The sequence below is a fragment of the Nelumbo nucifera genome, chromosome 3, assembly GCF_055504915.1.
Source record: "Nelumbo nucifera cultivar China Antique chromosome 3, China Antique-T2T, whole genome shotgun sequence".
NCBI lineage: Eukaryota > Viridiplantae > Streptophyta > Magnoliopsida > Proteales > Nelumbonaceae > Nelumbo > Nelumbo nucifera.
Window position 1 is genome coordinate 20,948,023 of NC_142651.1, and position 16,671 is coordinate 20,964,693.

The 16,671-nt window shown below is 35.1% G+C and overlaps 1 protein-coding gene across 2 annotated transcripts; it reads left to right on the forward strand.

Annotated features, from left to right (window-relative positions):
* Window positions 1–2,010: 2,010 nt before the first annotated feature.
* Window positions 2,011–16,671, forward strand: LOC104601037 (C3HC zinc finger-like protein). 2 transcript variants are annotated; one of them, XM_088901271.1, is made up of 8 exons: window positions 2,011–2,542; window positions 7,840–8,195; window positions 8,313–8,535; window positions 10,222–10,345; window positions 10,456–10,796; window positions 12,114–13,413; window positions 16,121–16,320; window positions 16,418–16,671. In XM_088901271.1, exons 2-8 carry the CDS (start codon window positions 8,116–8,118, stop codon window positions 16,499–16,501), a joined length of 2,352 nt encoding a protein of 783 aa, XP_088757397.1. In that variant the 5' UTR covers window positions 2,011–2,542; window positions 7,840–8,115; the 3' UTR covers window positions 16,502–16,671. The 2 variants fall into 2 exon arrangements, with proteins under 2 accessions (XP_088757397.1, XP_010262525.1); XM_010264223.3 differs by lacking the exon at window positions 2,011–2,542 and having other exon boundaries at window positions 7,828–8,195.

A 16,671-nucleotide genomic window follows, 5' to 3' on the forward strand; every position in this document is an offset into this window, starting at 1 on the left:
TGTGGACTTTTGTTGACAAAAGTGCCCTTAGTCAAAGCGGATAGTGTTTTGTCCGTTGTTTTTCTTGCGTCATGATTGGATTTGGGTTTTCGGGGCCTGGGGAAGGAGGAGAGAGAGGCGGCGGAGTACTGGCGGTGACAGTAAATAAGGGGGATTGTTAGGGATATTTTGGTAAAAGAAATGGCATACAGATCGAACTGGAATCTACTGTACTGAAATGCCACGGTGTAAGTGTTTATAGTGGGTGATTATTATTGCTTGCCATTAACGCCAGCGGAGTTTTGAGTTTTATTATTATTGAAGATAAGCCTTTAAATGACAACGCACAAGTTTTTGTTTCTATGGACTGTGGGCCCACACTTTCCATTTCCATACCATTCCTGGTCTCCCCCCGACGACTGACGATTGGGGTGTTAAAGCTTCCTTGCTCTTTGCTACGAATTTACTACTTTACCCTTTTACGGGTGATCATGGGCCGGGACTAACACTTAGCCCCATTCGTGGTCTGAGCTGGGCCGGACTAGAAATGATCACCCCCAAATCCCAATGATGACGCAAGTTGAGCCAATAACTTTGTTTTGATGTTTTAAGTTTCAACATGAGATGAGATGAGATGAGGAGAGAGAGGCTCATTCAAACTACCGCCAATAGAATCTCTTGACCACGTACAAAAAACGTAATTTTGGTTGTAAAGGCTCAATTACTTGTAGTAGCTGGATTCAACTATTTTCCTGCTTCATTCATTTCGTCCATTTGGGTAGCACAAACGTCGAGGTATAATATTATATTTGGCACTTTAGGAATCTTCAGGTTTTGCTTTTATATCTGATTATGGAAAGCCTTAATTCTGCTTATTTCTCATTCACTGCAAGTTTGCCATGAATGCAATAATAGTCTTCCCTGACCATTCTTGTGGTTTCACGGTTCGAAAGCTTTGATACCAAAATCAAGTTGTTCCGTTGTTTCTGTTTGGAGTGAGTGCAAAACTGTAAATAAGTTGAATGTAAATTTTGATTTATTTTTGTTTTATATTTAATCTAATTTAATTTAATTGTGAAAATTGAGACATAAAATAAGATGCCAAATGATGTGGCTCCCACTTTAGATGAGGGAGAATTGAGATTGGAGGAAGGTGGTGTAATTTTTTGCATTATTTTTTAATATAAATTTTGTATCACATTAGAGTACAAATTATATGCATAGTTGAACCGGACTCAAAATTTGTATTCCATTCAGATTTAATTTGCACCGCAAGAGCTTGGGTTAGGAGAGGTGTAAAATCAAATGAAACATGGAATCTTTAATGTGGACAAAGAAATTATCATGCGTGCTCTAGTCACGTGCAATTTGGTTAGAAGTATCTGGTTTGGCAGCAATTTAGGCCGTAGAGTGGAAAATGCGTCCTTTCAATAATTGGAGGGCCAAAATAATTGTGAACTTGAAAAATAATTTGGTTGAAAAGAAAAGGACATTTTAATCCTTGCAAGTTGCAATTGCAACAACTCTTTCATTATCTGGAAAACAAGATTAAGGGTTTGACTACACTGGATAAAACTTTTAACCAAATAACTGGTGTCATAAAGTGGTAACCGCTATTTATTAAAATTCATGGGGAATTTGATTGCACAAAACGCTTACGGTATCATGTTTTTCCGGTGCATAGTTTTTTTCCTTATTTTAATGATTTTAACCCAATATTTATCCAAAAAAAAGTGATACTAATCCAAACAAAAGATTTGTCCTGCCTTCCATTGACAACTCAATTTGAGATTTGAAAATCATATTAAAGCAAATTTTAAAAGGGTAAAATTCTTAAATTAATCTTATGATTTAGCTAATTGACTAACTCTATTTTTATTGTTTATATATTGTCTTAAATTACCCTTAAGTTTTATAATAATTGACTAATTATTCTTTTACCGTTAGAATTCCATTACAATTCGCTCACATGCCACACCATGTGACTATTATAGTTTCAACAAAATGGCAATAATATCCTTTCTCCAAAATAAGAGGAAAAAAAAAAAGCTAGTGATTGTCAAGATGCAACACTAGAGAGAGAGAGAGAGCTCTTTGTCTGCTTCTCCCAACCTGCAAAGACAATCTCTGGGCTGGCCAAGGTCGAAGCTCAAAGCCATGGCAGAGGAAAAGAAGAGAGGGTCGATGAGGATGACCATAAGAAAAAAGGAAAACGCTGGTGCCAATGGTTGTGGAGCTAGGCTGAGAGATCCATACGTCTAATACTAGGGGTGATTTTCTCTAGTTTTTGCTTAATTTCAATTTTTACCCGAATTGGTGGATCAAATTTGACAGAGATCGGAATTTGGATTGTTCTCCTCCGAGTTGACAGAGATCAAATTCTATCTAATCTGCAAATCTAATATCTATCAAAAAGACTGAACCTATAGGAGAAGAAGAAATACCTATATGAAGGAGAGTGATCAAATACAGTGTCTCGATACAAAAGAAATCATCATAGAGTGTATGGATTAAAGCCTCTTATGACTGATGAATCAAACTAGAGACGCAATGGAAAACTCAGGTAATGTTTTTTATTTATTTTTTCACGAAAAAAAATTTACTGAAAAATCTCATTAGCTGTTGCATAACGACTACAGAGAACTTGGGATGGAATCGTCTGTCTTTCCACTCTGTCCGCCATTAGTGTCAAATCTGATCCAAATTTGGACTGATCAGATTTGATAGAGATCATATTTGCAGAGTTGCAGACAAAGATCTCCATTTGAGGCGTGAACTTGTGGTGTTTCCTCAGCTACCTCAAAATTTTCATCAGATATGTGTTTATTTTGAAAATTTGAAAATAGTAGAGGGTAAATTTGACATTTCAATTGTCACAAATGGTAGGAATACTTTAAAACAATATATAAACAATAAGGATAGAGTTAGTTAATTAGTTAAACCATAGAAGTATTTAAGAAATTCGCCCAGCTTAAAATGATCATAGATAGGAATTTTAATGAATGAGAAGGCCAAGAGTAATTTTGGCTCATCAAGCATAGATCATTAATGTTAAAGAATGTTTGAACCCTTATTTTAAAGGAGTGTAACCGAGTTTGCTTGGAATTTGATTGCCTCTGATTGGTCAACATTGTTAAAGAGTTGTTCTCCAATGTGAATTGTTTTTCTTGCTGATAAGTATAAAAATAAAATAATGCCAACTAATTTGAAAACAAATTGGTTCTTAAAACAATAAAAACATAAAACATGTTGTTGGTCATAAATACAGCCTTTTGTTTTCAAAACCGAAACCAAAATTGTGTTCTTAAATTTCCAGTTTAAAGAATGTGTTTTCATCTTATTATTAATTGAATATCATGTTCCAGAACTATATAACTTTTGTACTACAATTTTTTTTTGTTTTAAAAACCAGCATTTTGATGGTTTTAAAAACATGTATTCTTGTTTTTTAATCAAAAAACATAAAACAAATTTGTTTTTGCTTTTCAAAATAAAAAAGTATAGTTTAAGAAATTTTTTTTTTTTGCCTTTTTGATTGATGTACACTTCTAAAAACAAATGAAAACAAGAACATTTATATGGTAGACCATTCCTTAAAAGAATTCATTTTATTGCTTTAAGGTATTCTTCATATATGTCAAAATTTGGAAGGCTGCTTCAACTTTACCTAGCACAAGGGAAATGGTGCTGCTCATGCAGTTACAGCAAGTATTAACTTGTTCATGGGCCAGGCTTGAGCTTGAATTTTATCAAAATTCTAATGGACCCAGCCCAAAACCCGAGCCCAAAGCCCAACCCATGAATAATTCTAACAGCAAGAGGCTACGTAGAATCAGGGAAGGTCTTTTGGTGCCCCTAAGTTGGTTGGTGGAGCTCTTAGTGTCGAAATCTACCACAACTGATGACCATGCTATCTACATTGAATAAACAAGCTAACCGTATTTTAATGGCCTTTGCATTGCGTTGGTGGAGGTCTTTGTTTCTTGTTTTTCCTTGTTTGTTTGTTTCTCTTTGTTTAGTTGACCCATTTAGTTATCCACTTTGGTGTTTGTTTCTTCTTGGTCTCATTTGAATCTGTTGCTTGTGGTATCTTTTGTTGGTCCTAAGTTATTTGTTTTTTTTTTCCTTTTTTTTTTTTGCTTAATATATTTTTTACCAAAAACAATAAAAGAAATTTGATAACAGGATATATACAAAGATAGAGAGTGTATATTAACGAATGATATGTGTAGAAAGGCCGGAAATATGATTTTAAGGCTTTTGTTTGTTATACAAATATGAACTACATACAAATTTTGCACCCGATTCAGTTTTGTATGCATTCGTTTGTGACTTTGATTTGCATCCCTACCTGATCCAAACTTGCACTTTTTGTTTCATTTAATGCACCAATTGGCAATAAATTTTGTTGCAGAAATTTTTTCCATCATCTCCTTACCTCAATTCTATCGCATATAAAGTGGGGACTACATCATTTTGATTTGTATTCCAGACACATTTAATTACGTATTTATGGTCTGCATATGTATGTATGTATGTATGTATGTATGTATGTATGTATGTATGTATACATATGTAATATGTGTATGTTTTTATGTGTAAATATCCATGACCCACACTTATATAAAATATGTACAAATCCAAATATTATGCATGCTATGCAGTATGCACATACCCAAATTCTTCCTAAAGCCACTTTATAAAACGAGCTTTCCTGAAACAGAACTTTTTATTGGTTGGTCACCAATTATGCAAAAAGACCGTTTGGAGTTTTTCACCAAACCATTTTTATCGACTTTTGACTTCTCCGAACAAAAAGCCCCATTGGACACTCCTAAATATAGCCTAAAATAGGCATCATGCATGTATTTTCTAGCATCTTTATATATTTTAGGGTAAAAGACTTAAACATACCCTAAGACTTCAAAAAATGATTAAAAGGTGGACTTAAATATACCTTGTAGGTTGACCCAATTAGACTTAAAAATACCCTGTACTAAGGAAAGGTTAGCATGCATGTGACTTAAATGATCTCTTTAATATTTCAAAGACCCTATTTATGCCAATTGAAATGCTTCTAAGTTCAACATGGACATCTCTCTGACTGCTTGGTTCTATTGGGCTTTTACATACAAGAACGTACCAATACTTGATACCTATTTGCTTTGCACTATCAAATCAGAGCTTCATTCAGCTATAGAATATAAATTAATACTAACAAATAACAATAGCTTTTCTACCACTAGGTTCTAACCCTTGAATGATAAATCCTGTATGGATCTGTGACCATGCCAGCGATATCAAGGTGGGGACGTAGGGTAATTGGAATTATGACGTGTAGAAGTTGAAGAAGTCAGGTAGGCACAAGGTTGTGAGCACATAGAAAAATTTTTGACACCTGTTTCTTAAAATACCCCAAGTCTATCTTTGAAAAAAATTAAAAATCATTTTCAACAATTGTCAAAATATTTATTACATATTCATTGAATGTGCTTACTATATTGTGCCAATAAGATAAGAGTACCAAAAACAAAGCAAGAAAACACGGACTGCATAGAGAGAGATTGGGAGATTGTTCCAAAAGCTGAAACCATTATTTTACATAGAAATTTTCTATCAAATTGAGGTATTGGCAAGGAATTTCAAGGCATCAGGATCATACATCCACCATTCTGACTTCTTCCTCTATTCTTTCCGCATAAAACTTGAGATTTATGATGAGCATGGAAACCTGAACTCTTTTAACCGCATCCCCGCTGATTGATAAGGGTCGTTGTTCGTTATACTCTTCTCGCCAACCAGCACGGGTTGTTATTTTAGAGAACCCTTTATGTCTTTTGTTTTGGTCTTCTATTGCAATTAATTTTCTTGAAATATGTGAAAAAAAATTCCCATACTAAATGTATACTTGGTTGACGGTGGGTTTCATCTAATGACTTTTGAAAGAAAAATTCGGTTCTAAGTGAGGTCCTTGAATAAATTTTATTCTCTAACACTTAGTCTGCCAATTCATAAGTTAAACCTGAACAGTAGGTTTTCATTTTTCTCTTTGGTTTCTGTTTTATGGTTCTCTTTTGAAATTTTGAAAAACAATGAAAGGTAAAAGAGTTTATAATTGCAATTTCAAAACTTAGGGTGTGTTTAAGTCGATTTATGAAACATGAGGGTATGTTTAAGTCTTTTACCCAATATATTATTATTTTTACTGTATTTCTAATATAGGATTATAAAGCCCACATAAAAAATGGAATGTAAAACACGTGCAGTAATACTTTCAACCTTAATTTCTAGCTTTTTTTTTGGGTAACTAGCCTTGATTTGTACCTAGATTTCATCAAAAAGAGCTTGAAACCCATGAATGTAAAATATGTAGGAGTATCTTGACTTTATAGATTTGGATCATCCAAAACTAGAGGTGCTCATGGGATTATTTTGGAACCAAACCAATACCATCGGTTTTTTAAAAACTGCAAATCAAAACCAATCGGTTAACTGGTTGATCAGTTTGGTTTTTGACCGATTTGGTTCTGTGATTTCTTGGTTTATTATATTGCAATATATAATATAATGTATTATAAACATGTATATTATATTATACATACTTTATTATAAATAGATAATTATATATATAATGCATATAGATCTCTATATATAATATATTAAAAATGCATACAATATATAAATATATATACCAGTAAATTTGGTTAGCTGTTGATTTTTTTCTTTTAGGTTGTGTTTGGTTTGAAGGAAAAAATAGGGAAATGTAGGGAAACCTTTACAAACATTGTATGGGTTTCCTTATCTTTCCCTTCCTTTCCCTACCTTTTCCTTCAAACCATAACCAAAAACTGAATTAGTACTACTAGCTTTTGAAAAATATTGAACTAAAACCGAATTGATCGGCTTCAGCTTGGTTAACCAATTTTTTTTGTTTGATTTGGTTCTTCATTTCGATTTTTGTTGGGCACCCTAGGCAAAATCCAAACCCAACCTTGGTCAAGGAATAAAAACCCTAACTCAACCCTGTACTTGAATAGACCTCACCCTAACCTGACCCTATATGGTTAGGTCAAGCTGGGTTTATCATTTTACCCAACTCATTGAGATCCATACTTAAAATGGATTTTGTTGCTTTTTTTTTTTAAGCTAGAAAATGTGCACATTCTTTGCACATAACAAATTTAGATGAGGATGGAATAATATGTGTCCAATTTTTTCTATTTATTTGCATATAAAAATCATTATTGTTTGTCAAACTTACTTTAATTTGTTATGATGAATTATAGACGTAACCCAATGTTTATTTACAAAGTTTATATATTTTATCATATTTTTGTGTTTTTATCTTATTATTATTTAAATATGACATCATGAGTTCAACCCATTTGACTTGGATGGTTGAATTTCTTACCCGCTATGTGGATAGAAGAAGGTTTCATGTTTGGGTCAGTTTAAAAACATGGGTTTTATTTTGTTAAAAGTATTGGGCCAATTATCAAAATCTATTTGTGAAAAAATAATGGTTAAATATATGTAAGGTATAATAATAGAGAATGACAGTTAAGTGAGGTGAAAAGTAGTAATTCAAAATACATTTTTAACGCTCACAATCAGAGAGGGAATAAATTCTAAAATAAGAGTATTTTGGTTAAAAGAAGTTTCACTCCCTTATTACCATAATAGTACATGTACATATATATATATTAATTTTTAAATAAAAAAGGAAATGTAGATGGGAAGGCCCATAAGGTTTTGTGATGGGCCTCCTGAACAAGGGAAAGATGTATGGTGGCCCATAAGGCCCGAATGGTGTATGTAGCCCAACTACTCATTTACTCATCAGCTTCATAGCTTGTCTAGCTCACGGTTAGAAGAAGCCCGAAACTGGGGCTAGCGGTGTTGGGCGGCACCTGCACGCCAGTTTTGTGTTCAAGGAACTCTTGAGTCTCGACGGCTTGAGGACTAGACTCACGCTCCCAAGTCCGAACCCTTCCGAGTATCAGCAAAAGGGAGTTCATTCGTTATCGAGATCCAGGGAGACAGAGACAGAGACCGAGGGAGATAGACATGGTTTCAGTGGCAGGGTGAAGATTCCAGAATAAAAAGCTCAACTGCCGCGTGGATCGTCCAGAAGCCATGGCTGAAGATTCAGAGAAGAGGTTCAATTCTATCATGGACAAGCTCTTCCGTGCTCCCAGACCCAGAAGTGCCCCCAGGTTCTTTTTTCTCACCTGGATGCGTACCCCTTTGGATCGTATAGACGATTCTAATCGTTTTTAGCAGCTAAAGATGCAACGTTTTTAATTAATCTTGTTTTGTTTCGATTTTGCTAGTTCACCTGAAATACAGTCTTCAAGGGGTAAAAAGGGCGGGAACTTTACATTAAGTACGTCGATGGCTGAATCAAGCTCGGGAAGGGACACCGTCGGAGGGCTGAATTGTTCCGCCGTCCAGGTTGGGTCGGCGCAGGCTCCGCTTTGCAGACCGTGGGATCGAGGGGATCTTATGAGGAGGTTAGCCACATTCAAGTCAATGACATGGTTCGGCAAGCCCAAGGTTCGGTTTTGGCATCACTCTCGCCCCTCTTCCCCTCTTTATCAACAATCTAAAAACATCATTATTTGTTTTAATTATTGTTAATTCTTTTATTTATCAGTCAGCTAGAAATGAGCTAAATAAACTACGCTATGATGCGTAACGCAATAGTTTGAGTTGTTTTTCCTACCCGACATTTGATCCAACTCCTGATTTGGTATTTTGGATTCCCTTCCTGTTTTTAGATCCACATGGGAAGAAAACTACAAACTTCAGCAATGATGGACAGCATATTTCAAATAAAAAACTATGATTGAAGCTTTCTACCAGCATTGTAAATAGTGCTGGAAGTGTACACCTTGAGGCAAGCTCCAGGCATGTAAAAAGGTGTAAACAAGCAGGCATCTGCCAAATGAGAAAAATTAGGGTACCATTTAATCATGTTCCCCTTTACATATTAACATAACATAAATGAGAAAAATCTGCCAAATGACAAATCCATCTCATTTAAGATAGAGAAAACAAGCAGACATCTTATGTTTTCTGGTTGCCTTAAAGCAAAAGAAGCTTCGAGTTGTAGCTGTAAAGGACAAGGCATAAGCTTTAGCTGTAAAGATGCTTCTTGCATTTATATTTTTACATCTTAGTTCTCTCTACCCACCAGTATTTACCAAAAAAGGTTAGTAACCAGTAATACACGCTTCACCTGAAATTGTAAAAAATGCTTGCTGTTAATTGCTTTCAATGATTTACATTCATCTAAATATGAATTTGCACACTAGTTTATGTTAATGTTATGCAATTTATGTGAATTGTTAATTCTGAAATTGTGATTTGCAACTTTGCAAGTGATGTGCTGATAGCTCAGTATACATGATTATGATTGATGATACTTCAGTTTTATATTTATATGTAATGATCTTATTATTATAAACTGAAAACGTGAAAATTTCTAAATTCTCATATTTGTTTTTCCTTTTTTGGATATTTACCATATTTTTTATTTATTAATTAACAAATCTATGCCCAGGAGGCTTGAGCCTCTTGTATTCTGGTTTACACCTCACACATTAGGATAGTGGAATGCCTGCCTCCATCTTTTTAAAACATTGCTTTCTGCTATTATTCCATTCAACCTGCTTGAAATAAAGGCCTTATAATATAACTCAAAAGAAACTCAGATTGACCAAAAAATAGAATCATTAGAAAATTTGATATTGCCACTTCCAAGCAGTTTTATGAGGACTGATGCTTCCTTTCCTATTCTCTGTAGGTGTTGCTGTCCTTGTTCATGCAATGCGTTCGTTGATATTTATCATAGGGAACATTTTAGTATAGTGCTTGTAGTGACAGATTTAGCTGAAAATTATTCTGATTACGTTCATGGTCTCAGTGATTTAGATAATACATTAGCTGAAGATTTATATTATTTATTATTTATGGTGCCTGCTTTGGTTTATTGGTTGTGTGCTTTAGTTTGTAGTTCATTATGTAGGTATTTATAAGTCACCTGATCTGCTTTCCATACTTTTTAATATTAGTGGTGAAGAAGCCAAAATTTGGTATGGTGTATATAAATAACATTGTTAACATTTTAGCATGGAAGGATGAACAATTTCATATTTCTTTTTTTCTCCATGGTTAAGTTGTGGAGCATTACTTTTATGTTATGAAACTGGAAATGATAGTGTCTTTCATCTTATTCAGGTAATGAGTGCTGTAAACTGTTCCAGGAGAGGATGGATCAATGTAGAAACGGACATCATTGCTTGTGAGGCATGTGGAGCACGCCTCCTCTTCTCCACTCCTTCTTCTTGGACACAGCAGCAAGGTATGGTAATGCTACTTGCTATTGCAACCAATATGACTTGGTTTGGCAAACTGTCAGCAATATTCTAGTCCATTGACTTGATATGACAATTCCATAATGTGTTCTTTCAGTTGAAAAGGCAGCAGCAGTATTCAGCTTAAAACTGGATAATGGGCACAAACTACTTTGTCCATGGATCGACAATGCTTGTGATGAAGCAGTAGCACAATTTCCACCAACAGCTGCTCCCGCTTTGGTTGATGGATACAGAAAGCGCTCTCGTGCACTTTTGGGACTTTCAGCTCTTCCTGTAATTTCATCTTCAGCTATTGATTCTATGAGGAGCCCTCAGTTGGAACACTTTCTGAAACAATCTCCACTGCTAGACTATGGCTTTGAATCTGCTGATGCTTCTACAACTGAGTACCTAGGCAATCAATTGGATACAGGGTCTTCCAACTTGTATTATCAGGTTTAATTCTACTAGCAGAAGCTGTATATGTCTCCCCAATCTATGTTTGCAATGTGGATAAATTCTATGGTCTATCAGATAGAGGACCCTCTGGATTGGCAATGTGTTCATTCCCCCTGTTCACATCAGCTTAATATGGAACCTTGTATAGGATTTTTCCCTACATTCTAAGTTTAAATTTTTAATTTTTTTATTTTAAAGTTAGCTATGAAAATGAGTTGAAAATGTTGCATAGTTTCTTGGGCCAGATTTTTTCTATAGGTATAGGATGTAGGAAGGAATATGGAGACTCCTTTTAAGCTCCAAACTAACTTGACCTGCCACATGAAAAGATTCCTGGGTTGTTTCGGGAATGAGTTTGCTAGTCAGGCCATTTTGTTAAGGAATCTAAACTATACAGGAAACTACATGGAAAATTAGTTTGGCACCGGACAGGAGTCTCTGAATTCCTCTCCTAATCATGGAAAAAATTTTAGCCCTACAGACCTTCCCACATGTTCTAGATAAGCTCTCTTTTTTGGGAATATATCATGTCAATGTTTTGCTGTTACTGATATTTCATGAGGTAAATTTTGTAAGTGATTTTTATTAATGGACAAGAAAATTAATGTCCTCTCAGTGTCTGTTTGCAGTCATTAACATCCATTTAACCTGTTTGGCATGTAATGCAGTCAGGTCTGGAAGTTGCTAGATCTATTATTCCTGCAACTCCAAGCCCTGTAGTTGACAAAGTTAAGTTGATGATCAACTTTAACTAGTTACCTGTTTTGTGGAGAGGGCTTTTCATGATAGGTCATACAAGACCAACAGAGATCCCTCAGATGATTTTCACTAGTTATCTAGTTACCCTTTTTTGTTTTCTTGGGGTCAAATAGCTTTCCTTTCTGGCTAGGATTAAGTAATCCTTCCTTCCATACTTCCTTGTCATTTTCTTCCATTTAAATCAATTTATAAATTAAGAAGTTTTAGATTCCTATATTTATAGAAAAAGACGTATCAAATTCCTATCCATCAAAGGAAAAAGCATAAATCCCTAATAAGTCAAAAAATGTTCCAAATCCTTGTTTCAATTATACAGTTTCTTGTGCATGCTGTTGATAATTCTGTGTTGTATATCCCTTGTAAACATCAATAGTAACATTGTTGCATTTCTAGATTGCTTCATTTTGTATTTTTGTCTCAGTTTAAAGTGTTTATAATGTCTGCTGCTGATAATTTCTTGCACACAATTCATTATTACTTTCCTCAATTAAACAGTTCCTAATTGTTTGTAACTGCACCTTCTAATTGCTAGCTGAAAGCTGAAGCATTTTGCAGGCTCAAAAGCTCATCAGTTTATGTGGATGGGAACCTCGTTTATTACCTTATGTGGTTGAATGCAAAGATCTAGCAAGTCAATCTGCAAAAGATGCTCAGCTTTCACGGTATTCTCCACAGATTGTTAATGGACATGGTTCTGGTATTGTTATCTATCCACGTTCCAGTGACGATGAGGTTACTCAGGTGGATAATGACTCCCCAACTCTTGGACATCAATCTGATCCAGATTCTGTTGTTCTAGATTGTGGGCTTTGTGGAGCCAGTGTTGGATTATGGGCCTTTGCTACTGTTCCACAGCCTTTGGAACTATTCAGATTTGTTGGATTTTCTGAGGTCAATGGTAAAAATGTTTCAAATAATCCTGGTGAAAATGCAGTTAGCTATGCCTTGGGGAATCCAGTAGCTCACAATGCAGACAAGGAAAATCATGTTGATAATAGGGGGTGCACCAATGATACTGGCTGCAATGGTGCAACATCATCAAAAGAAAAATCACTGAAATTAAATTTGACAATTGCAGGGGGGCCTCCACCAACAAAACAGGACTACAGAGCAAGAGTTTCTTTGCCCATTATCAGCCGACATTTGAGAGCTGGATTATCTACTAACTATGATGCTAGATATCATATCTTGTCTACTACATCGTGCATGAATGAAGAAAATGTACAATTCCAGTCGCAGAAAAACAATTTGCCGCAGCAAGAAAAAGATGACGCTGACACTCGTAATGAACAAGGTATTCAGCCAGAAGGTATGGAGAGTTCAAAAAACAAAACAAATGATGGACATTCTCTTTCTAGAAATGATGGTCAGGTGTCTTGTTTGGACCAGAACTTGAGTGGAATGAAAAACACAGTTGCATATGATCATGACATCTCTCCAGAAGATACCAGTATAGTAGGACTTCCTTCCCACAAGGCAATTGGTGCATGCAAAGACTCGGAAGATCAAAATGATACATTGCATGAAGATGCAGAAGATGCTAGAAATATGAATGCAGAAAAACAAGTTAGCCTTACCGTTGAAGTTAAAGATTCAATTCCTGAAACAACTGAAGATGCTAATGGCCCAGATTGGAACAAGCAAATTAGTAAGAACAACTCATCTTTGATGATTGAAGCTGATTGTTGCAATCATCAAGAGGATAACACTCATGAATCTTTACATGCTGCATCTCATCTGGAAGTCAATGCAAATGAGGATTTGTCCAGTAAGATAAATCTGGGAAAGGGTTGTCCTGATTTCCATATCTCCATGGACCTAGCAGTTGACAAACAGAAAGTAGAGGAAGCAAAAGGTAGGCTGCACTCTTCTGTCATTAACGAAGTTGTTGTGGAATATGGGTTTGGTAAACCTATGTTTTTTTTTCTTTTAGTTCTGTTTTCATATTATCACATTTAATAACTTTGAGTGTGCTTTTATTGCCTTCGTTTAGTATTCTTGCTTTTTGTAAATCCTCAACTTGATTATATGCATGCCATAAGCCATCATTTCCCAAGATTATAACATATTCATACTTCTCTTTTTTATTTTCTTTAGTGAAAACCACAATTTCTAGACATTCTTGGAACAATGAATATATTCTTTTAGTTTAAACTCTCAAAATTTCTTATATTCCTTTGTTTCTCTTCTCAGTGGTGAGTATTTTCTTCTGGGTTGAATCCATAGATCTTCATGTGTATTTTTCCTTGCAAATTTATTCTGTTAAATAGCATGGTCTTGCATTTGATCTAGCAAGTGGTAATGCATATACACAGTGATGCAGCATTTGGTTAGAGAGTGACTACTCAGTAAAGTGAGTAATCATTAGAAGGACTAACCACATTAGCAATTATTCAATATGAAGGGAGATCTTGTGATTGAAGTATTGCTAAGGTTTTATAGTCTCCCTGGCTGGGGGTGTCATGGACAAGTTTTGCAAACCGAACCGGTCCTATCGGTTCGTTTTTTTTGGTTTTTCGGTTTTTCATGGACACCCCTATCCCCGGCAATGAAGGGTTTTGCTCAGTTAGAACTTCAATTACTCAACAATAGATCTTGCGCATTCTTGGTGTAGTGTCATTCAATTTAACATATCCCAGCATTTTAATGTATCTATCAAAAGTATGCTTCCAGGTTTAGTCTCATTCTTGGTGTAGTCCCAATTCAATTTAACACACACACTCAACAATTCAACAAAGCCTTATCCCCTTAGCCTAACTATAGCTTCCAGGTTTAGTAAATACATACATATATAGATATGTTTGGTTGAAGGTCCAAAATGTCCAGCTTGGCACAGTTTCAAAGCATGTGGTTGGGATCCAGTAGACTGCTTGCAGTTATAGGTGCAGAGTTGGCTGTCTGCCTTCATGTCCCTCACTTGCAACTTTCCAGTACCATACTTTTTCCGTTGAAATTGGAATGCAGATTTCAGAGGTGGTTAAAGAATTTCCAGGGCATTAGTACAAATTCCCTTTTTCTTATGTAATTGGGATTTTGTTTACAAGCTTAAGGCCTATTTGAATGGCTTTAGTGTGATAAACACGTGTATGCTGAAATATACTCAGTGTTGCCTAGGCACTAGGCAGTTGACTTGCCTAGCATGGTTGCCATTAAGGCAATCATGGCACTTGGATATATTGCAGAAAAGATCTCAATATGTAGCTTTTTTTATATTAAAAATATAATAAATTAAGATTGTAGTATGTAACATTATTAACATTTTAATAGGTAAATTTGCAGCAGTTTAGGTCTGATGAGTTTTTTTTTTCCTTGGAGGGATAGGGAGAAGATAGAAATTAGAGAGATTGAAGTTAACATTATTTCCTTTAAAGGAGTTTTGGAGTTGTTTCTACCAGTTATATATGCAATTACTTGGTAATTAGATATATTTATTATGTAACAGATATTTCTAATTAGGGATGCAAACAGATCGGATTGGATTCGAATCAGGGTATATTCGAATCCGATCTGACACTGTTCATGTCGGATCCGATCAGATCTGATAGGACTCAATTTGAATTTGAATCCTATCGGTAAGTCGTATCTTCGGATTGGATCTGATCCGATCCAACTTGTTTTCTTTAAAAATTAATAAATTATTAAAAGAAAAATAAAATATATTAATTTAAATAAAGTAAAAACAAAAAATAGAAGTATTTTTTTAATTATTCTCATCATATATATACATGGTTTTTTATAAAAAATAAATAATATAAAATATTTATAAATATATAATATATATCGGATCGGGTAGGGGGGATCCGAATTCAATCTGAAGATCCGAACAGGGATGATCCGAATTTGGCCAAATGGGATCGGATTGGATCATGATCCGATCCATTTGCACCCCTATTTCTAATTTTGACAGCCATTCTTAGGTGCAATACACCTTGACAAGAATGGCAATACACCTTGACATTGCCACAGAGACAAGGTGTTGCCTAATGCCTTAGGCCCTTTGATACACTGATTTATTGATGTGCAACTTTAGTAAATGCATTTTATGCAACTCTCACCTTCACATTGGAACGTGCTTCTAGGATTAATGGTACATAGAAAATTAGAGAGAACTCTGCAGTTGTCTATTTTTCATTTTGATCTTTGACATGACTGAAGGTAAGTTTATTTATGTGAATAAAATTCTCATGTACAGTTTTCTAGTTTCATGCATGATATGAAGCACATATATACGTAATTTCTTCATTCGTTCCACTTAATTCTATTGATGAAGCCCTTGATTTTTCTTCCTCTATTAAAATCTGTTTGTTAGCCAACTTCAGACAAGGCTTAGATGGTGATGATGTACTTTAATCTGTCTGTTCTTCCTGATTTGTTTTTAAACTTCAATTGCTTTCATGATCACGAAATCCTGTATACTCTGGTTGTTATTTACATACTCTCATGTTAGTGCTCATCTTATAAACATTTGTGTATGCTCAAACTTTGGTCAGTCTTTTCGTTTTGCCAATTGCCATGACACATTAGTTTTGCAAGTTTTTATAAGAGCATTCCTGTAATTGCAGGGAAGGATCAAAAGAAGGATGAACTTGACCAAACTATGAAGTTTGATCCAATCAAACAACACAGACATTTCTGCCCTTGGATATCCTCAACAGCCAATTCATTGCCTGGATGGAAGCAAACACTTTATGCCTTAGATCGCAGGAAGGAGTGCTCTCATCCTTTACAGGCGGACTCTGTTTCATCTTCATCCATGTCTGAGGCATGTTAATTTATTACTGTCTTGATTCTATCTTTATATTCAAGAACAATTATTTCAAGTAGGGTTTCTCAGCTCTGCACTTTGACCTTTTCCACAGGTGGATGATCCCATTGCTTCAGTTCGAAAGCTTTTCATGTCTCCCTCCACGAAAAGGATGAAGCATACTCTTGAACCAAGCTAAAAGATCATCAAGCACTAGTAATGGAGTTTCTGTGGGATTTGAAGATTAAAATGAACATGTTTAACAAATGGAATCTTCATATAAAAAATGGCTCATGCACTCTGAGAGCTGAAGCACCTCTACTGGTATGTAATAGAGAAATAACAAAATGAAGTATCTCTTTTGTTGCA

Bases quoted from the DNA above. Each gene is read 5' to 3' on its own strand.
- LOC104601037 (XM_088901271.1), top strand. From the start codon at position 8,116: ATGGCTGAAGATTCAGAGAAGAGGTTCAATTCTATCATGGACAAGCTC. The intron at 8,536-10,221 runs GTTCGGTTTTGG...CATCTTATTCAG, and splicing joins CATGGTTCGGCAAGCCCAAG to GTAATGAGTGCTGTAAACTG. The intron at 16,321-16,417 runs GCATGTTAATTT...CCTTTTCCACAG, and splicing joins CATCTTCATCCATGTCTGAG to GTGGATGATCCCATTGCTTC.